Source organism: Protopterus annectens, chromosome 5.part0 (genome assembly GCF_019279795.1).
Source record: "Protopterus annectens isolate FY-2018-M chromosome 5.part0, PAN1.0, whole genome shotgun sequence".
Lineage (NCBI taxonomy): Eukaryota > Metazoa > Chordata > Ceratodontiformes > Protopteridae > Protopterus > Protopterus annectens.
In genome coordinates, this window is record NC_056735.1 from 277,494,333 (window position 1) to 277,517,663 (window position 23,331).

General features: G+C 43.7%; 1 protein-coding gene across 1 annotated transcript in view; it reads left to right on the top strand.

Moving 5' to 3' along the window:
• PDXK (pyridoxal kinase) overlaps positions 1-23,331 on the top strand; it is a 933,402-nt gene that overhangs the window by 826,698 nt on the left and 83,373 nt on the right. Inside the window, exon 10 of the mRNA XM_044072247.1 lies at positions 6,039-6,105. Within this exon, the coding sequence (XP_043928182.1) occupies positions 6,039-6,105 (67 nt within the window). The remainder of the gene's footprint in view (positions 1-6,038; positions 6,106-23,331) is intronic.

Sequence of the window (23,331 nt, forward strand, 5' to 3'; positions counted from 1 at the left end):
CTCTAAGGAGACACACCTGGATGCGGCTTTGCAACTTTGCTGACCCCTTCAAGGCGTCCTTCACTAACACCCCCTTTGATGGTTCTGCCCTGTTTGGACCTCAAGTGAAGGATACATTGACCAGGTGTGAGCAGGAAGGCAAGACTCTCTCTGCCATGGGAGTCCGTTTTTCCGCCCCTTCTAGACCATACCCTAAGGGTCAAAAGGGCTGAAAGATGTGGTTCTGTAAACCTCATGGAGTACTGCCTGACGCACGTGGTGAGCTCCCCTCCAGAGGCAGAGGAGGGAACAATAACAGACACCGCCCTTAAGGCAGGGGGGGGGTCTGCAAAATCAGGGTAGCAGAGAATCTTTCTCTGACAAACCCTTCCAGCACCCCTGAGGAGCTGCCCGGCTGCCCACCTTCGGAGGCAGTCGGGGGAAGACTTTCACTGTACCCAGAAGCCTGGCATTCCCTTACGCAAGACAGATGGGTACGGTCGATCATATCCGAGGGTTTATCTACACCCCGCAACAACCAAAAGGGCCTCTTCCAGAAGTTCCACCCAGTCTGAGAGATCAAGCAGCGTCAGAAATTTCAAAGCTGTTGTCAAAAAGGGCCATCCAGCCAGTCCCAGCAGACCAACAAGGATCCGGAATCTACTCCAAATTCTTTTTGGTACCAAAAAAGATGGGGGACTGGAGACCTATTTTGGATCATTGTGTATGAATCTAAATTTTTGAGTTCCTTTAATGTATGCTGATTTTTGATTACTAATTGATTTAAATGTATATTTTTATGTGCAAGTCTTTATTAACAATGTGTCTATCTGTCTTGCTTATGTTATGTGTGGAGCTTTTCTCCCCGGGCCTCTACTGAAAATGGACATATATCCAGCTAGACTAGCCCGGTCAACAAATGTAAAATAAAATAAATAAATAAAAATAAAAATCTCAGCAGGCTGAACAAGTCTGTTCAAAGAACGAAGTTCCGGATGGTCACGCTACAGTCCATTCTACCCTTTCTGGGTCAGGACAATTGGATGTGCTCTATAGATCTTCAGGATGCGTACTACCATATCAAAATGAACAGGCGCTCCAGAAGGTTTCTCCGCTTCCGGCTGGGAGCCAGTCACTACCAATTCAGAGCCTTGCCCTTTGGTCTCACCACAGCCCCCAGGGTGTTTACCAAATGCATGGCAGTGGTTGCGGCTCACCTGAGATGACGAGGATTCCAGGTGTTTCCATATTTAGACGACTGGCTCCTTACTGCCACCACCAGGCACCAGCTACTTCAAGCCAGGGATTATGCTGTGCAAACGTGCAAAGCTCTAGGCATCTCTATAAACTTCGAAAAGTCTGCCTTGTCGCCCTGTCAGCATATTACCTTCATAGGCGCCATGTTAAACATGGTGGAGTTGTCAGCAAAACTACCTACACAAAGAGTTTCAGACATTCGCAGCCATGTTCAAATCCTACTACAGGAGGACAGGGTCCAAGCCCGATGTGTACTGAAAACACTTGGTCTAATGGCAGCAACAATCACCTTGCTCCCCCTAGCTCATTTTCATATGCAGCTGCTGCAGTGGATGCTTTTTTCCCAATGGTCCTTTCAGCAGCTTCCCATGTCTCACAACATTCTCATCACTCAGTCATGCAAGAGACACCTCTCGTGGTGGATGGTCTCGCCTCAGGTGCTCCTGGGCATACCTGTTGTTCTCCCCCCTCCAGTTGCCACCGTGACAACGGATGCCTCCCTGATCAGGTGGGGGGGGGCATTTTCAGGGCAGGACAGTCCAGGGCACATGGCAACCCTTCGAGTGCCACCTGCACATAAATGTCTTGGAGATGAGAGCGGTACTTTTGGCGTTGCAGGCCCTTCAGAACTCTCTACCCACTGGGACAATTGCAATTCAGACAGACAATATGTCTGTAGTGTGGTACATCAACAAGCAGGGCGAAACCAGGTCCTACCCCCTATGTCGGGAAGCGCTCAGACTTTGACAGTGGGCAGTCTCTTCTCAACGGTTTCTGGTAGCAACGCATATTCCAGGGAAGTCCAACGTCATAGCGGACAGACTGAGCAGGGCCATTCTCATGCCCTACGAGTGGTCCTCTCAACCAGCTAGTAGCAGAACAAATATTCAGAAGGTGGGGTCAGCCTTGCTGCGACCTTTTCACAACCCCTCAAAACAGCAAGTGTCAGGATTTCTTCACCATCTTTCCTCTTCCGGGTCTCCCTCCCAGAGACGCTCTAGTCCACGATTGGCCCCGGGGTCTTCTATATGCTTTCCCCCCTTTTCCCTTAATTACTCAGTTAGTCCAGAAAGCAACTGCCTTGAGATCCAGGATGATCCTCATTGCCTCTTACTGGCCCCAACAAGTTTGGTTTCCGTTCCTGCAACGTCATCTACTAGAGCAGCCCCGGCATCTGGACCCAGTGCCAGACCTTCTGACCCATAAATCGGGCGGGCTGCACCAATCCCTTCAATCTCTAAACCTCACAGCTTGGTTGCTCCACTTCCAACCCTAGCCAGGCTTCCCTTAATTTCTCACTCAGTACGTGATATCATCCTTGCCTCTCACAAGTCTAACACCAGAAGGACGTATGCTAGTAAATGGAAGCGTTTCTCTATTTGGGCAAGGAAAAATCAAGTGGACCCTTTCACAGCTCCTGTCCAAACAGTTCTAGAGTTTTTGGCGGAACTTTTCCAAACGGGCTCTTCCTCAGCCACTATCAGGGTCCAGTTGGCGGCTATTGCAAATTTCTACATTGGCTTGTTAGAGACCAGTATTATGTCCCACAAGCTTTGCAAAGCCTTTCTAAAAGGAACCCTATTACTTAGGCTCCCGGTTAAAGACCCTCCTCCACCGTGGGATCTAAATTTGGTATTGTCTTCTTTAATTCTGCCTCCCTTTGAGTCAGCTGCTTCTTGCTCGTTAAAACTGCTCTTGTGGAAAACACTTTTCTTGGTAGCTATTACCTCAGCGAGAAGGGTTTCGGAACTACAAGCTCTCTCTGTGCGCCTCCCTTATCTTGTTTTTCACAAAGATAGAGTGTCTCTTAGGACTAATCCTTCCTTTTTACCTAAGGTACTCTCTGAAAAAAATCTTAATCAGACTATTGATCTCCCAGTCTTCTTCTCAAATTATACTGATAGAGCTGAGAGAAGACTACATTGTTTAGACGTCCACCATCAATTACGCTTCTATCTTGATAGAAAAAAACAGTCGGGAAAATCAGAACAGCTCTTCCTGTCTTACGCGGAAGGAAAGCAAGGCCTTCCAGTTTCTAAAGTAACCTTGTCCAGATGGTTGACCTCTCTTATCACGTTAATCTATCAATTGAGGCATCAGGAGCCTACTACCAAGCCTAGAGCTCATTCAACTAGAGCATTAGCTTCCTCAGTAGCTTTTCAAGCAAGGTTACCTATGGATTCTATTTGTGCAGTGGCCACATGGGCCTCCCCTCATACCTTCATTTCTCATTACAAACTGGACATCGCCTCCAGAAGTCGGGCTGGTTTTGGTTCCACTGTACTCAAGAGTCTGTTCCACTGAGCCACCCAGAACTAAGGTGCTAGGGACGCTGTCCCATCCAGCAAGAATGAAGGCGAGATTGACAACTTAACATTGAGAAGTTATGTCTTGCTATAACGTTCCATGTTAGTTGTCTTCTTCTCGCCTTCTTTCTTGTGTCCCACCCTCCACCCCCCTTGCCTGGAAAGACCTAGAGTATCTTGTGAGATATTTTTTGTCACCAGAGTTATCTTCTCAACTAGCTCTCTTGCTCCCCTTTTGGTAGCCCTTGTAAGAGATATATGTAGAAGAGCTTATTTTTACATATATTAGATTTACTCTTTTCTTGGGTGGGACATGTATGTCCATAGTGTTAGCTATCAAACGAGATCTGGGTATATGACGCCTAGCATTATGGGACATAGTATAACCTCAAGCCGGTGAAAATAGCTCTCGAGCTTTAGTAATAGGCTGAGTCGGAGCCGAGGTTCGGCTCCGAACCCATCCAGCAAGAAAGAAGGTGAGAAGAAGACAACTAACATGGAACGTTATGGTAAGTACATAACTTCTCATTCTGGAACATCCAGAATGAAAGGCTTACCAGGTCATATTTGTGGTGGCATGTCAGGGATCAGGATATGAAAAAGAAATCGACATAGTGCATGTCAATCAAAGGGTAAATGACCACTGAATGCACCTATGGAAATGTCCTGCAACAATATAGTGTAAAATTTTTGTGAACCATATTGGTCCATTCCTAGGAAAAAATGTTTATAGATGTGTATGGTGAGAATTCTGTTACTTTGCATGCACCAGTTGGGACAAAGTCGTACCAGACATTATGTTCCAGAAATCCCAGCTCCTGATACTGGAGCTTATTTCAGTAGTGTGAAATTTCCAGATTTTCTGAGGAGAAACACAGTTTTTTATGCCACTGCCATACCCAGCAGAGAAAGTTGTACAGACGTCCTTCAGGGATGGCAAAGTTGATACTTTCTGTACAGAACTTTAGTGTTTTGTGTTCAGCTATAAAATTGCTGCTCAGGGTCAGTTTTTCTTTTTTCCAGCAGAAATGCTGATGTCACAACTGATCAGACCCACATTTTATTTACTTCTGCCAGATTTGAAGGCAACACTCCAGAGAAAACATTGAGTTCAGAGAGAGAGGTTCAGTAAACAGGCAAAGTTAAGAAGCTCAGCATCTGGAGCCAAAGTCTACATGAGGAGCTGCAGTTGTCATGGCCAAACTGAGTGTCCTGGGAACTATGGGCCACACTTTGATCCTTGGTCATGGTTCATCTGTGGCAGGTGTCGTGTTAAGTGAAGACATCCTGTTTCCATCCAAGAAAGATAGCCCAGATTAAGCATTACTTTCTAAGATCAGACCTTGGGCAGTGGTGTTACTTTCTAAGATCAGACCTTGGGCAGTGGTGTTACCTTCTAAGATCAGACCTTGGGCAGTGGTGTTACCTTCTAAGATCAGACCTCGGGCAGTGGTGTTACTTTCTAAGATCTGACCTTGGGCAGTGGTGTTACTTTCTAAGGTCAGACCTTGGGCAGTGGTGTTACTTTCTAAGATCAGACCTTGGGCAGTGATGTTACTTTCTAAGATCAGACCTTGGGCAGTGGTGTTACCTTCTAAGATCAGACCTTGGGCAGTGGTACAGGCATTAGTATTGCTCCACCTTGACAATTTTAATATTCTTCACCTTAAACTGTCAAATAGTGAGATATCATGCCTGTAGAGGGTGAAGGTTAGGTGGGGTATCTGGTGCATCAATAACTTATCTGATTGTACTGGTGCTGCAAGATTTGCTATCGCTGCTTGCTGGGGCAAGATGTAGGTTTAAAATCTTAACTCACCTACCACTCCCTACCGAACGCTATGTCTTAAGGAGATTTATTTATTGTGTTTTTTATTTACACTGTGTTCACTGAGTTAATCCTCTAGGGCAGTGACTTCTTTTCAGATGAAGCCCAAGTTGGTATTCTTACTGACAAGGGGAAGTTTGGCAAGGGCATTGGGTATTAATATGTTTTTTTAATTTAATTTAATTTAATTTAATTTATTTATTTAACATTTGTTTACCGGGAAAGTCCGACTTGGAATGAGCCAATTTTCAGTGGAGGCCTGGGAAGGAACACTGCAGACGCATGTCTTTGTTAAGTGGGAGGAAACCGGATCACCCGGAGGAAACCCACATGAACGCAGGGAGGACATACAGACCCTGCACAGAAGGAACTCCAGCTGAGGATCAAACTGGAAAACCTCTTGCTGTGAGGCAACAATGCAAACTGCTGCACCAATGCAGCATCCAGGTATTTAATTTCAGTAGTCGACATTTATGCACAATACATAGCTGAATTAAAATGTCATATTCCGACCATACAGTTTCAGCAGCTGTCGGTACTGCAGTGATGCTTTCTGGAGCAAAATGCCACAGCAGTAAATGTAGAACAGTAAAGTGACAGCAGCCAGTGCTGTTCAGTGTTTTCCGTCTTTTCTTTTATTAACTTACATTCTTGTTTTTGTGTTGCAGGTAGCTTGTGAAAAGACAGTATCTGCTATGCAACATGTTCTCCAGAGGACCATCACAAGTGCAAAAGGTAAAATTTTGTCTTGTATTACCGAGAGTCTTTGGTTTCCTACACAGAGGAAAGAGACACGGCTAGTCCCTTGGTGGGGAAATGAGCCCTCTGCAGGTATTTGCAGAAATTCACAAAGGTATTTTTGAAATTAAAATGGGGAAGTTTGCTATGGCATTAAGATTAACTAATTTTTCAGAACTGGCAAAGCATGGTAAAATAAATATATATTCTAGTAAAACAATATACACACATATATAATGTTGGACAGCACGATACCAGGGCACTTCTATGGGATAGGCTTGTAAAGGCTCCAGGGCCATTAGCCTAGTACACACCTATAAACCTATATATATATATATATATATATATATATATATATATATATATATATATATATATATACACACACACACACATATATATATATATATATAGAGAGAGAGAGAGATTAACTGTGTGTGTGTGTCTGTGTGTATGTACATATTTGATATATATATATATATATATATATATATATATATATATATATATATATAAATAAAGAGAGAGAGATAACTATATATGTGTGCATTTGTGTGTATGTGTATGTATATAAGGTTAGTAGAGGTGAATATACTGTTGGGACTAAGGTAGGGTAGAGTATAGATTAATCAGGAGAGTATTGCCAATTGCTAAGAAATAGAAATAAAATAAATCACAGTACAGTGTAAATAAATGGTAGAAAAAGACAAATGGGGAACACTAGGGAGTACAAGTACGTCCTGGTGATGTGCAAGACACCCAGCTACAGGTAACAAAAAGCAGTGCAGTTAAGCAGCTAAATGTAAAACATACATCAGTAAGTTGCAGGCAGTAACAGAAGAGCAAGGATCCGCTGTTTGAATGAAGCCTCTATGCCACAAGAACTTAACTATGTATGTACATGATAATGGAAAATGTTGTGGTATTTCTTTTTCATTACTACTGTGTGTGAACTCAAATTGCATATCAATAATAGTTGAATAAAGTTGAAAAAGTATTTCGAAAGTGGAGACAAATGAACTCTTTCCTGTCCGTTTTCCAGTATTTGCTGAGAATTACTTGTCTAATTTTGCATTTCATGTTCATCTGTGGTTTTCAGTCTGATGTTGAAACTCTCATTTGTTTTACTTCCACTGCAGGGGTGAGAGAATGAGTGTGTGTGTGTGTGTGTGTGTGTGTGTGTGTGTGTGTGTGTGTGTGTGTGTGTGTGTGTGTGTGTGTGTGTTTGTGTATATGCGCGCATCCCTTTTGAGTGCATTTCATCCAAGTGCATAGATGTTCATCATATATAACTTTAATAAAAGTAATGTCATCAGAGAAAATGTGACTTCTCTGGTATGCCTTTGTGTCCTATCCTGACACTTTCCACCAGTCAAGAGTACAGGTATAAGATGCAGTTTGAGAGATGGGTGATGTACTGGGGGGCTTGGTTGGCCGTAGTGATGCACTTTGATACCCAGATTATGACCATGGAAGCAGTTGTAATTGAAATATGGTGTTGAGCCCTAGCCTCTGTATTTTAAATACTTTGGTAATTTTATTTATGCCTCTGCAGTATCCATGTGTTTGCTTCAGTGAATGTCACTGTAGTTAATTTCTTTTGTTGACATTATAGTGACATATTCCAGTACAGCACGGGCACTTTTGCACATTAATTTGTGCTACAGAACACGCATCCAGTTGAAACCCAAGCTACTAATATCTAGAAATGTGATCTCAAGTTGGGGCTATGTTCATGTAGTCTGCTTTACTAACCTTATTTGAATATTTTTATTGCACTGTCCCATGATTTCTGCATTGAGCCATACATTTTCTATGCCTGTGTAAATATGCAGATGTGAAATCATCTGTTTTCTGTTTATGAAGTTCTGTATTTTTTTCTGGGTAGTAAATTCTTTACTACGAAGACAGCACTATACATCATTTTTACTTTTAGGTAATTTTTAACTTCTTGGTGTTTTTTTATGCTATATGTGTAAATCACATTCCTTCCTTCATATTATAGTCCCTGTCTTAAAAGATTTGAGCTTCTAGCAGAGGTCGAGCTGTCACCGACTGGTTGCTTCTTCATAAAATTCTCATATTTTCTTTTTATTTTATGTATTGTATAGTCTGCCAACTGTACCTGCATTTTTATGCATTTGTTGATTTCGTGTGGGAATCCACAAAATCCCATAAGTTTCATGTCTTGTACTGGCTGATACTATCTGAACTTAACTGAGTACAGGTGTAGCTGTTCCTTCACCCCATCCTTCACTCATGAACAGCTGTAACAGTAGAATTTGTAACTTCTGTCTTCCTTTGACTATGATTATGGTAGTGCAATTTTCTGAGATATCAGTTATCTGAGGATGTAATGTTGAGGGTCTGCAGTGGAAGTGTAGTTTTCCTTACTTTCCTGTTTGGCTCTTTCATTAGAAGATCTCATGATTAGAAGGAGGTGTGTTCTTGGCTTGTACATATTGTGATGTCATACACTCACAGAGGGACAGTTATTGTGATGTCATGCACTGCACAGAAGGACAGTATCCAGCTGTTGAGCCTGCTGGTCACACAGGTTAGATCTTGACACTTATGTTCATCATGGATGAATTTCCATGTTCAGTGCCTAAAGCATTAAGGCATCTAAGAGGTGGACCCACACTAACATCATTTTTACTACTTGGCAGAGGGGAACTGGTATAACATTCAATATTTCAGTCCACACACACAAAGAGGCAAGAAGGAGAATTCCTGGCCTAATTTGCTACTGTAAAAATACCTATCACGGACCATCAGCATCGTACCTCATGCAGTCTCACACCTATGCTGGAGGAGTATCAGAAGGTAAAAGACATAGAAAACAGACATGACTTAACATTCTCCTAGACTTAAGTCTGCTCTTGATGTTCTGGTCCCCATATTCTTATCCCTCTGCAGCTTCAGTAGGCAACATCAGACCTTGGAGAGGTGCACCCCCAGCACCCACTTTTGAGGGATGCATCACAGGATGTAAGGTACTACACAGCCTACATTTGAATGCTTGGATTACATTTGCAGATAGATTGCCACTGGAGAATACCCTCAGATTACCTATCCGGAGCTGGGTGGTAGTTCTTAGAGCTGAGAATTTTTCCCACTCCGCAACCCAGGTTGGGAATGAGGAGGGTCCATCAGAAACTTTCCATACTAGAGTCAATAATTCAGGCCCTGAGTTTCGGATATTTCTTTGAATTCTGATGGAACATGTGCATCATTAAATGATACATATGGGTACATATTAAAGTGTCTCACAAGGACAGCTAGCACCTATGAACCTACATCCTTTCAGTGGTGAGAATGTAGCTTTATGGAACATGGCCTGATAATACTGGCTCTGGTGTAACCCTCTCAAGCTCCTGTGCTATCATTAGCTGACACATCCCTGAATGCCTGTACCACTTTTCTCAGCATCCACTACCTGTCTTTTAACATTCAACCTCAGGTAATTGTTTCTGCACATACACTCATAGTCCAGAGACTGGGGGATGCGGAGTCCCTGTCCCTCTCTTCCTCTTGAGTGGAGTAAGAGGACTTGGAATTTATCTCTGAGAGAAATAAAGGTATTGAGACCCCTCTTCCTATAAGATGCTGTCTTCTTTGGATAAACTTTAAGATTCCTGAAGTCCACAATAGATCAGCCTGAGCCACCCACTGAGGGAAAATGGATGCCAAAGGTTGGTCCACAGTGGCACCTATTTCCCACAGCGCACTCTTTAATGCTTGAGTGAGTATGTTTGAAATAAGGGTGAGGAGCCCTGGGTCACCTCCAGTAGAAAAATATGTCAATTATTCAGCCTAGAACCACTAGGATTCTACTCACCTCAGTTCCAAAGAAGACAGATACCGTGTACAACCTCTTGTTTCAGTGGAGTGAATACCTCACCAGGCATTCTAAATCAAACTCCTTTTCTTTTAACACTTTTATTTATTTATTTAACATTTGTTTACCGGGAAAGTCCGACTTGGGGCAAAGCCAGTTTTCAGCGGGGAGATAAACTCCAGACGCATGTCTTTGTAATGTGGGAGGAAACCAGAGTACTCGGGGAAAACCCACCCAAACACAAGGAAGACATGCAGACTCCGCACAGAAGGCACTCCTGCCAAGAATCAAACTGGAGAACCTCTTGCTGTGAGGCGACAACGCTACCTCTGCACCACTGCGCTGCTGGAATTATAAGTTGTGACATAGGCAAACTTAACTTTTATTTAAAAGTAATCAAACCATATTAACAAGTTCACATTTACAAATATTATATATGTAACAATACTTGTGATGTATAATCGAAGTGACATTACATAATTTATTTAATTCCTGCCTTCTCTTAAATCTCATTCCTCCTCAAAAACATTTTTTCCTACATGCATTGCTCCTACATTTTTTTTTAACCAGGCTCCTTTTTGAGATCTGTGGTGCAGTATGGGTCCCAGAAGCCACAGCCCTTTTTCAGTCTGGCTTTTAACAGCAAGCTCAGAGCAAGGCAGGATTTATTTCATTTGTTCTTGTTTCACCTGTTCAGGTTCCAGCTCTTCTTAGTGGGTCAGAAGCTAGAAAAGTTTTCAGACCTCACAGAATTTGTGCTTAAGTGAGGTGTAGTAAGAGTCTGTCTTCAGCTTCCACTGTAGGTAATCTGTGCCTGTTAATAACTTTGATTATGGTGTTGCTGTGATTAGGATAACATGCTTAGAAATAGGACTTCACAAAATGGCCTGGCTGGAGCTGTTGTTCCACAAGGAAGAGTTCAGGCATGCTATCCTGGAAGTCATCTTCTAGGAGGATCCTTCTTTGACTTGCTGTGACAAGATCCAATTAGTGACCTGTTGCAAAGAAAACAGGCTCTCATTTTTTCTGTCCATGCTGCTGGCTGACTATCAAGTTTCACTGTTAACAGTCCTCCTTCTGCACGTGTGAGAGATAATCACACATGCCATCATGCACACAGCCATTGTGGTTCTGTTTGAAATGGCCCTAGCTTCCTGTGCAGAGGTGTTCTACACTCTTCCATTGGTGTGTAAATGCTCCTGTACACATGTCCTCTGACAGTTACCATCACCAGCTTTGGGTCAAAGCAGTCAGCTGACCAGAACTGCTTTCTAACTAGAGGTGTCAGAAGTTGTTGAAGCCTGGAGTTGGGTGGAGGATACACAAACTACTATGCCAACAAAATAAAAATTTAATAATGCAAAGCTTTTGGGCTAACCACCCTTCATCAGTACATAAAAGTAATACATTTTCATCTCCACTTTTAAATAGGGATTAGTTGAAAACACATGATACAGCCAGCCTATCATCATCAAGTAACAATTAAAACATTTAAAACAGGCTTCAGGCTGACACTGAACCAGGTTTAAATAATACTGTGAGCCTGAAACCTATATTGGTAAAAAGACAAAGAGAAAATATGTAGCAAGTGCATGTAGTTCTTCTTTTTAATGTCGAAGTTATTATTTTTAGTATATAAATGATGGTTTTTAAATATAAATTTAGGGACTATTGTTTTAAATGTTTTAATTGTTAATTGTATGGAGATGAAAATGTGCTTGAATTAACATTTCCTGATTGGTCTTACCCATCCCATTGGCTGCTATTGTATATTAGCCCTTTTGAGAATAACTGTGATTATACCATATATAATTTGGGGGGACCCATGCAAGGGATGCAGCATTTAAGAACTACCTGTATCCATTAGTGGCATGAAGGGCAGTCCTCGGTTGCGTTTTCTATTACCCATCATTAGATCCCATTTTCATTTGAATATGGACAGGGATGAGCTTTGTTTTACTTGAATGAATAGCCTGTTCTGGAACAGTGGTATCCTCTGTGATATATATCCGTCTGTCAACACACCATTCTGTTTAGATACCTGGACTGAGTATTTCTGATGTCATTTGACTTGCTGATGTTTAGTAAATCCATCAGTATTGGGCCAGAGGATACCTTGTATGCCAGACACAGGTCACCTCTTGCCACTCTATAGGAATATGGCTTTGAGGTGATCTGTACAAAACCTATTGTTTAGGAACTGTATCCTTTTAGTAAGGTGTCTCTGTGGGCATTCCAGTTATTTCATGTGTCTGGACAGATACATACCAAAGTGGGTATTATACAAAATGATTGACCTAATGAGGGCTTCATAAAGGGGGGCAATAACATCTCTCGATCTAGTCAAAATCAATTTGTTCATAAGCTATGCAATATAGAAGGACTTTCTTATGACACTGGGCACATGCTGGTAAAAAGTTCACTGTCTACACAAGTTTCAAATGCCAAACAACTGGGTCAACTCTCAGGGGGGTATTATCAACTTAGTAGTTCCCTGGGGTAGGTGACTTCCCAAAGGATATGATAATGTATTTGTTGGATTTTAGTTTCAGTTCATGATTCTGGCACCATTTATTGTTTGGGACAAACCTTCTTGGATGATGGTTAAGTTATTTTCTAATTCAGTAACTGCTCCTAGTGTACATTCCTCTCTTACTTAGTCAGCCAAAGCCCTTTGGTATTTGCTTTTACTTCTGAGAAGTAGATGCCATACAGGAAAAGTCTCAGCACCAAACCCTGAGGGATTCCATTGATGACTGGCTTCTTTCTAGAGGTAGCCTCCCCTATTTTGATCTCCTGCATCCTGTGAGCCAGTTGGTAGTCCAGCTAGTGATGGAAGGTTTTATTCCCAGTTTATTTAGCTTTTCTACTATAGCTGAGTAGGGGATTGTGTTAAAAGGCTTGGCCAGGTCAAGGTAATGTGGTGTGAACTGTTTTGCCTTCATCCATTGCTTCTGTGGCAAGAGTAAAGCTTAAAGTTTGCCCTTGATTTTGAGCCTTTCCACACACTTTCTCCCTGATTCTTGCCCTAAGAGGTTAAGAGAGCCTGTCCTTGAATTGTGTCTTATTTCTGGTCTGTTCCTCTTAAAATTTATGGTTTTCTGGCAAATTTATTAGAATTGCAAAAGTTAAATAATGATAGACATTTGAGTTTCAGACTTCTAGACTTCATATCCTTCAGAAAATGCACGCTAATGCAAACCTATTTTTCTAGCAACTAAGCATATAAGAACAATGCTATACTTAAAATCTGTTCCTCATTCTGAACCTTTGACCTTTTTCCCCCGACCTGTTAAGTTTTTGGCTTTATCCCTTGAGCTATGAGGTTTTGAGGTTTACATAAGAACTGTGAGCAAAAGCTGTTTACCACTTTCAAGCTCAACCTGTTGCATTTTTTTTTAATTTGTTCAATTAAATAAAACAGAAGTGCAACAAAAACTGGGCAACTTGAAAAATAACAGTAATAATAAATACAGCAACCAAAGGCTTAAAGTGAGGCTAGAAGCTTTAATAAATTTTTATAAGCAGAATAAAGTTCGCACAATATTTTTATTGTGCTTTTAAATAAATTAATGTTTCTTGCATGAAAAAAATCTAACAAAATTGGGGCCAACTTGCAGTAATGAAAACAATGAAAGAAAGGCTTAAGGCAAGGAAGAAACTGCATTAAAAAATGCAAAGCATTGAAAGCACAGTGGCAGCAGAGTCAACGTTACTTCAGTTTCTAGCCTGCATTAAGTCTTATTTTGTCATCGTCATTTTTATTGTCACTGTTATTTTTACTGTTATTACTTCATAAATCAGATCCAAAAAAAGGCTGCCGCCAATAGCTTGACCCAGCTAAAACTAATACGAAAACTTAAAAATAGACAAGCATGTAAAGGAAGTCAGACGGTCCAGCATAAAAACATACTTAGCTTTGAATCACTGGAACACACAGAAAGCTGTGTTAAGCTAAGGGCTTTCGTTCTGTTTAATAGAACTTCTTCAGAGCTACCCTAGGTTAAACAGAACAAAAGCCCTTAGCTTATCACAGTTTTCTGTGGGTTCCATTGATTCAAAGCCAATTAGGTTTTTCTATGTTGGACTGTATGACTTCCTTTACACGCTTGTCTATTTTTAAATTTTTTTATTACTTGCCCAGAATGCACCTGGGTGGGCTGCTGTCACTTCAGTTGAGGTCCACAATCCACAGAATTGCACTGGCATGTTCAACAGTATGACTGTTATTAATTAACAGTAAATAACAGTGAAAATCATGAACTATCGGATGTTAGAATGAAACAAAGAGTGTGTCGGTTGTAAAAAAATAATAAGTGCTTTTGTTCCTTTATTGCCAACCATGGAGCAAAAGCGCTTATTTTTTTACAACTGACACTTTGTTGCTTCATTCTGACTTCTGATAGTTTATAATTAAATAGTGCAAAATACCAAAGCCAGATCATAGTCAAATGGGGCCATAGGCAGGGTAATAGACTGAGGCCTCCCCAGAGCAGCCCCTCCTGCACCAACACTCTAACCCCCCCCAGCAGCATCCCCCTCCCCAGCCATTCCAGTGTTCCATTACTTGGCTGTTTCTCCCCAGTTACCATAAACACTGTTCAGACCTGTCAGTATGCATACTGTTTTCTTATCTACTTCTACAATGGTTACAGATATCAAAATAAAATAGCACAAACACTGATAGCCATTTGCTAAACAAACAATACAGTCTCACAATGAAAACAGACTTAGCATGAGCAGCAAACTTCTCTGCACTTGAAACTCACAGTCATTGAAAATGTATCTGGCCAGTGGAGGATTAAGTTTACCTTTGGGCTGTTTTCAAACCATAGGGTCCTTGCACACATTTAAGGGCTGTGCATACATGCATGTATTATTTGAGTCACCTTCCTGATTGTATTAAATTATATTCCTTTTATAATACAGCACCACTTGGTAGAACATGTTTTAAATGTATAGTTTTGAATATTCTTCTAGTTAAGCAGTGAAACAAAATGAACGAACCAATAATGACAAAACCAATATCACTCAATAAGCACAGTCTCTGCAGAGGTAAAAGTCATAATGAATAATTCCACATTAAAGAAATCTGTAACTAATGAAGAGGTTGCTGCTGGTAAACAATTTTACATTTCAGTGTTTCATCTACAAATTCAGTGCCAGCTGCCTTTGAGGAATTAATTGCCTATGTTACATTAAAAAAAAAAAAAAAAAAAAAAAAAAAAAATGGTCATCTGGTAATATTGCATTGGGGAATGACTGACAAGTTCAGATGTTAAGTTGTCAATCTCGCCTTCATTCTTGCTGGATGGGTTCGTAGCCGATCCTCGGCTCCGACTCTGCACTTGCTAAGCTCAAGAGTCACTTTTACCAGCTCGAGGCAGCCCCATATCCCATGATGCAAGGCGGTAATTACCCAGATCTCGTTTGCCGCTTCGCTAATGAGGTCATCTTTTTTACCAGCTCCTGGTAAGTGATTTTATATTGTTATTTGTGAGGATATTTAGATCCAATTCCCTAAATTTTATTCTTTATAGTATTTTTAGTGAATCCTTATTCACTTATCTCCATACCCTTTCTCCTCAACCCCTTATTCTTAAGTTCTAGTGTTTTGGGCCTTAGGCCTTACCCTCCCTTACAGTTCCTGTCTGGATTTTCCTAGGTGTGGGTGTTGTGTTGTGTATTATAGCTGTGTCTTACACTTCTAACTTTGTTTATTAGTGTTTTTCTGTCTGAGTGTGTGTGTGTGTGTGTATTTAGGACTCAGACATGTCCAAAGATACTAGGGTCTCAGGTTTCAAGAAGTGTGACTCGTGCTGTCAGAAGATGTCTCTGACAGACGGTCACACTTCTTGTATTTATTGCCTGGGACTCCTACACCTGCAGGACTCCTGTGCTATCTGTCATTCCTTTAGCCAGAGAGTCCTGCAGGAACGTAGAAATAAATTGATCCTCAGGGGTCTCCTTAAGACTGAGAGCTTCCTGGCCAAGGTCGGCTCCGGGAAGCCCTCTAAGCCTTCCAAGACCCAGGCTTCGGTGTCCAAGTCTGTGGTCTTGGTTCCGACTCCGCCGGAGTCGACATCGGCTCCATCCGGAGCCGATCTTTCCTTAGTGGAAGCTTCAGTATCGGCGCCGTTCGGCTCCGATACCCTGGCTTCGGCACTTGTGTCGGCTCCGGCTGGAGCCGATACCCTAGCGTCGAAGCATGTCTCGGTTCCTGCTGGAGCCGAGATATCTTTGTCTCCACTCGGAGCCGACAAGTTGTCGGCTCCGCCTGGAGCCGAGGTTTCTTCGGCTCCGATGGCTCTGTCCAAAAAGAGGTCTAGATCTCCTTCTTTGGAATCTATACACTCGGCTCCAGCCTCCCCCCTGCTTTCGGAGCGGAGCCATCGGAGCCGATCATCGAGGTCTTCCAGGCTATCAGACCATGATTTAGAGAGAGTGGTGAGTAGGCTATTAAAATCACAGGCACTAGCCCAAATGCTCCATAGCCCGTCTCAACAGACGACCGCTATTCTACACCCTCCTGAGATTCCTCCTTTGACTCTCCTACAGAGTTCGGAGCCGGAGATTATTGGTACCGTGACTGTTGCTGCTTCGGAGCTGATACCACACCTTTCGGCTCCGTCGTCCTCGACTCCTATCTCCTCCTTGAGACCTTCCTTGGAGGGATCCGGGCGTCGGGCTTCCCTGGTCGGTTCCGAGGGGGTGAGTGGCATCGGACCCTTGTCCGACCCCGTTCTCCCTCTCAGGGCTTTGGCCTTGGTGAGCTCGGCCCCGACATCTGCTTCGGAGCCTTCCCTCTTGGTGGGACCAGGGATCCCTGTTTCTTCGGAGCGGGATCTCTCGGCCCTCCCTGGGAGGGGAGCCTTCGAGGTGATGAGGAGTGTGCCTAGCCCCTGATCTCAGTCAGCAGTCGGTTCCTTTAGCTCCTCCCTCTACGGTGCCTGTAGATACCTCTTCACGCTCTCTTGCTCCCGGACCCAGAGATCCATCGCCCCAGGTCTCCCCATTGGGAAGAACTTCCTTTTCCGAGGTTTCTCCTGATCCTTCAGGTGAACCCCCGCGTAAGAGGACCTGCAAGAGGAAGCACTTAGACTCCCCTGAGTCTACAACATTGGATACCGATTTGGATGAGTCGGAAGGGTCCCCAAGATCCCCCTCTGAGGATGTCTCCTTTTCAGACATCCTTGAGCTCCTGAAACAGAGGGGGAACTGGCCCTCCATTAACCCCTCCGAGGATGAATCGGTATACCTGGAGGCTTTTGGATCTCGACCCTCCACCTCCTGGGTGTCTCCGCCTTCGACCCTCTCATGGAGGTCATAGCTCGAAGGCGTGGGCATCTCCTGATTCGGTGGAACCAGTCCCCAGGAGACCTTCAAAATTTATTACGGCCCCCGCTGAAAAGCAGTTTCTTACTAAAGGTGTCCCGGTTGATGCCATGGTGGTGGCGGCCGCCACCAAGAAGGAACTTGCAGATCCTTCCGTACCAGTCCATCCTCCTAACAAGGAGTCTAGGACCATGGACAGGTATGGTAAGCGGATGTTTTCCTCAGCGACCTTTGCTATGCGTTCGCTGAATTATTTATGTCACTTCACCAGACGTCAAAGGGACATCCTTAAAGAATTAGGTGAAGTAGTACAGGATCCTTCAGCAGCAGGAGCTCAGGAAAAGATTGCTTCTCAGCTGGGAATCCTTAATTCCATAACCAACTCCTCCATGCGGCTCATTTCTTATGCAGCCGATGGGGCGAGTAGAGCTGCAGGCACAGGAGTGGCTCTCAGACGTCAGTCCTGGATGCGGCTCTGTAATTTTGCAGACCCCTTTAAGGCGTCCTTCACAAATTCTCCCTTTGATGGGTCAACATTGTTTGGCCCTCAGGTGAAGGACACTTTGACCAGGTGTGAGCAAGACGGCAAGACTCTCTCTGCCGTAGGAGTCCGTTTCTCCACCCCTTCCAGGCCTTATCCCAAAGGTCAGAAGGGGGGGAAGATGTGGTTCCGAAAATCTCAGGGAGACACGCCGGACGCACGTGGTCAGTTTACCCCCAGAGGCAGAGGGGGTAATAACAATAGACGCCACCCTAGGGGCAGAGGGGGTCCGCAGAACAAGGGCAGTAGAGAGCCTCTCTCTGACAAGCCCTTCCAGCATCCCTGAGGTGTTGCCCGACTGTCCACCCTTGGAGGCAGTCGGGGGGAGATTGTCGCTGTACCCAGAAGCCTGGTTTTCCCTCTCTCAAGACAGATGGGTACAGTCGATCATATCCGAGGGTTACAAGATTCCTTTCGAGGAAAGCCCCTTCCCTCAGAAAAGTTCCCTTCCAGACGTTCCACCCGGTCTAAGGGAAATTGCAAAACTAGAGGTTTCAAAGCTTCTAAAAAAAGGGCCATCCAGCCAGTTCCAACAGACCATTTAGAGTCCGGAATTTACTCAAGGTTCTTTTTGGTTCCCAAAAAGACGGGAGACTGGAGACCAATATTAGACCTCAACAGGCTCAACAAGTCTGTCAAAAAGACGAGATTTCGGATGGTCACACTTCAATCGATTTTGCCTTTTCTGGGCAAAGACAACTGGATGTGCTCCATAGACCTTCAGGATGCGTACTATCACATAAAAATCCACAGACGCTCCAGGAGGTTTCTCCGCTTTCGGCTGGGGACCAGTCATTTTCAATTCAGAGCCCTGCCCTTTGGTCTCACTACAGCCCCCAGAGTGTTCACCAAATGCATGGCAGTGGTCACGGCTCACCTGAGACATCAAGGATTCCAGGTGTTTCCATATCTCGATGACTGGCTCCTCTCAGCCACCACCAGGCATCAACTTCTCCAAGCCAGAGATTACACCCTACGTCTCTGCAGTCAGTTAGGAATTTCGGTAAACTTCGAAAAGTCCTCCTTATCGCCCTGCCAATCTATTACCTTTATAGGCGCAAATCTAGACACTACTCAGATGTCAGCAAACCTAACAAGTCAGAGAATCCTAGATATCCAAAACCACGTTCGGATCATCCTTGCCAGCAAAAGGGTACAAGCCAGGTTGGTCCTGAAAGTGTTGGGCCTCATGGCAGCTGCCATCACACTTCTTCCTCTGGCCCGTTTTTACATGCGTCTCCTACAATGGATGTTGTTCACACAATGGTCCTTCCAGCAGCTTCCCATGCATCACAAGATCCTGGTGACACAGACCTGCAAGAACCATCTATCCTGGTGGATTTCCTCTCCTCTAGTCCATCATGGCAGACCATTTGTTCCCCCGGCCCCGGTAGCCACGGTCACTTCGGATGCCTCCCTGATCGGGTGGGGGGGGCATTATCAGGGCAGGATGGTTCATGGCAACCGTTCGAATACCACCTGCACATAAACGTCCTAGAGATGAGAGCAGTGCTTTTAACGTTGCAAGCCCTCAAAGACTTTCTTCCCTTAGGAACTATTGCATTTCACACTGACAACATGTCCGTGGTGTGGTACATCAACAAGCAGGGTGGAACCAAGTCCTATCCCTTGTGTCGAGAGGCTCTCAGACTTTGGCAATGGGCGATCTCCTCTCATCGGTTTCTGGTAGCAACGCATATCCCTGGGAAAACCAACATAATAGCGGACAGATTGAGCAGAGCTATACTCATGCCTCACTTGTGGTCTCTCAAGCAATCCATAGTGGAGGAGATTTTTCAGAAGTGGGGCCGCCCATGCTGTGATCTTTTTGCTACTCCTCAAAACAGCAAATGCCCAGACTTCTTCTCTCTCTTCCCACTTCCGGGCCATCCCCCCAGAGATGCTCTTACCCAAGATTGGCCCCGGGGACTCCTTTATGCTTTTCCTCCCTTTCCATTGATACCACAGGTACTCCAAAAAGCTACCGTTTTGAGAGCCAAAATGATTCTCATTGCCCCGTACTGGCTTCGACAAATTTGGTTCCCGTTCCTTCATCGCCATCTCTTGGTGCAGCCTTGGCACCTGGACCCAGCTCCAGATCTTCTGACCCACCAGTCGGGTCAACTGCACCGGTCCGTTCCTTCCCTCAACCTCACAGCTTGGTTGCTCCACTTCCTTCCTTAGCCAGGCTTCCGATGATCTCTAACCCCGTTAGAGACATCATAGTAGCTTCTCTTAAGTCCTCTACCAGGAGGATTTACTCCAGCAAGTGGAAACACTTCTCCCTTTGGGCAAAATCTAAGAACATAGATCCCTTTACTGCCCCTATTCAGTCAGTCTTGGATTTTCTAGCGGAAATTTTTCACTCAGGTTCTTCGTCTTCCACAGTCAAAGTTCATTTGGCAGCAATCTCGAACTTTCATGTCGGGTTTGCATACCACAACATTATGTCCCACAAACTTTGTAAAGCCTTTCTTAAAGGAGTGTTCCTTCTTAAGCCCCCTGTTAGGGATCCTCCACCACAGTGGGACCTAAATTTAGTGCTGACATCCTTGATACTTCCCCCTTTCGAGCCGGCTGCTTCATGTTCATTAAAGTTTCTTTCTTGGAAGACACTTTTTCTTGTCGCCATTACCTCGGCTAGAAGAGTGTCTGAACTTCATGCCCTCTCTGTTCGTCCCCCTTACCTGGTCTTCCACAAGGACAGAGTATCCTTGAGAACCAATCCATCCTTTTTGCCCAAGGTTGCTTCTAAGACAAATTTAAACCAATCCATTGATCTTCCTGTATTTTTTCCAAATTATTCTAACAGGGCGGAACAAAAATTACATTACCTAGATGTTCACCGCCAACTCAGATATTACTTGGACAGAACGAAGCAATTTAGGAAGTCTGATCAGCTCTTCCTTTCTTATGCTGAAAATAAAAAAGGTCTCCCTGTTTCTAAAGTGACCTTATCCAGATGGCTATCTTCTACCATTTCTGACATTTATCGGCTTAGGGGCAAACAACTGAGCTCAAAACCTAAAGCACATTCCACAAGAGGTCTAGCCACTTCTACAGCCTTTCAGGCTAGGCTACCCTTAGATACTATTTGTGCAACAGCCACTTGGGCCACTCCTCTTACCTTCGTTTCTCATTACAAATTGGATTTGGCCTCCAGGGACAGGGCAAGCTTTGGTTCCACAGTTCTCAAGAGTCTGTTTCATTGAGCCACCCAGGATAGAGGTGCTAGGGACGCGGTCCCATCCAGCAAGAATGAAGGCGAGATTGACAACTTAACATTTAGAAGTTATGTTCCTACCATAACGTTCCATGTTAGTTGTCTTCTCTCGCCTTCTTTCTTGCGTCCCTCCCTCCTATCCCCCTAGCCTAGATAGACCTTGATCTCCCTTTTTCTCTGGAAGATTCTTCTTCCTTGGACACCAGTTAGTTCTTGGCCTTCATTACCTGGTTTCACTTTACAGCCTTCTTAGGTTAGTTGTTCCTCTTTCCTTAGTGGCAGTTTTTTCCTCTAGATACCAAACTAGATCTGGGTAATTACCGCCTTGCATCATGGGATATGGGGCTGCCTCGAGCTGGTAAAAGTGACTCTCGAGCTTAGCAAGTGTCGAGTCGGAGCCGAGGATCGGTTCCGAACCCATCCAGCAAGAAAGAAGGCGAGAGAAGACAACTAACATGGAACGTTATGGTAGGAACATAACTTCTAATTACTTGTCATCTCATACAAAGGAGGACACACTCAGGAGTGTAGAACCCACACCCCCCCTTAAAATACACCAAATGATCGGCAATCAAAAGGGCACTGCACCACCTGTCAGCACTCCACCTATATGGTGTGGTAGTAGAATCTATGGGTCTATGTTCGGCCATCAAATGGGCTAACGATCGAGTGGCTGAACATTGAATAAGCATCGAAAGTTCACTCACTGAACTTTCATTTCATCAACAGGGTAAATAATTACTTGTCCAACACTTCCCCATCTCACACACGGAAGTGTTTCAAACCCCCCAAGGTGGGGGCACTTCACCCCTCACACCCCTGTACTATATATACCAACTCCGAGACTACACTACAGTGGAGAAAAGAGGTTTGAAACACTTCCATGTGTGAGATGGGGAAGTGTTGGACAAATAGTTGCTTACCCTGTTGATTAAATGAAAGTTCGGTGAGTGAACTTTCGATGCTTATTGTTCGATGTTCTGCCTTTCGATGGTTAGCCCATTCGATGGCCGACAATAGACCCAAATCCACAGCCTAAGGTAATTATGCTTCTAGTACTGCTTTCAAATTCTATTGAAACAAACAGTGACTGCCATAAACAAAACATTTGCACATTGAAAACAGACTTAGCACGAGCAACTTATCTTCCCTTGAAACTCACAATTCCATGAAAATGAACTGAAAGTCATAATCCCTTTAAAATGCACAAACACTGAAACTCTTAATTCCCTGAAAAACTAACAATGTCATCAGCAGTGTGGTAGTTGGTTTAGAGGATTCAGGCTCTTGCCTCCACTGAAGCTCACAATTCCTTCAGCAGTTTGGTAGGTGGGGGTAGAGGATTCAGGCTCTTGTCTCCACTGAACTCACAATTCCTTTAGCAGTCTTGTAGTAAGTGTAGAAGATTCAGGCTCTTGTCTCCTGTAACTAAGTTACAAGCCTTATCAAGTTAATAGACCCCCCCCCCTCAACTAGGGCATTACATACCATACCTCCATAACTCTCAACCTCTTAGCACACAAAATCTGGACAAAGCCTAAGATAATGAGGGACAAAGGCCCCACAATAGGGACAGATTTTAAATATTGCTGTTACAGACTTAGAAAGTTGCTAGAATAAAAGCATTTGTCTTAGCATGCATTTTCTAAAGGAAATGAAGTCTGAAACTGAAATGTATGATGATATTTAATTATTTCAATCCTCAGTGATTTGCCAGAAGACCACAAATGTTGAGGAATAGACTAAAAATATGAAGTAAAAATCAGGACATTCTGCAAACATCTGGACAGTTGAGAGGTATGCATACCTCTCAACCTCTTAGAGCAAGAAATCTGGGCAAAGCCTGAAATAATGTGATGCAAAAGTGCTACCAGCACTAAACGTTCTACAAGAAAACAGATCCAGTACTTACTATCAATGCCCACCCTTCCAGGCATGTCTAAAGGTCAGTTCCCTGTACTTTCTCCTATTAACCTGGTGAACTTGGGCATCCTGAGGCAATGTAGCAACTGCCCCAAGTACACCTTTTACCCAAACAGCAGACTTCCAAGCCAGAAACACACTCGACCACCACAACACAACACTAATCACAAGACGCATAACTCTCCTAAACAGTGTGCCACTCAACTAAAGACCCTAAGGCAAAACAGCATGCCCAACACACTAGTCATAGATGATTCAATAGTGAGGCACACTGATGTCCCACTCACTAGGTTGAATAAAGAGAAAGTAACAGTCAGCTGCCTGTCAGGTGCCAGGATCCACCACATAACGCACACACTC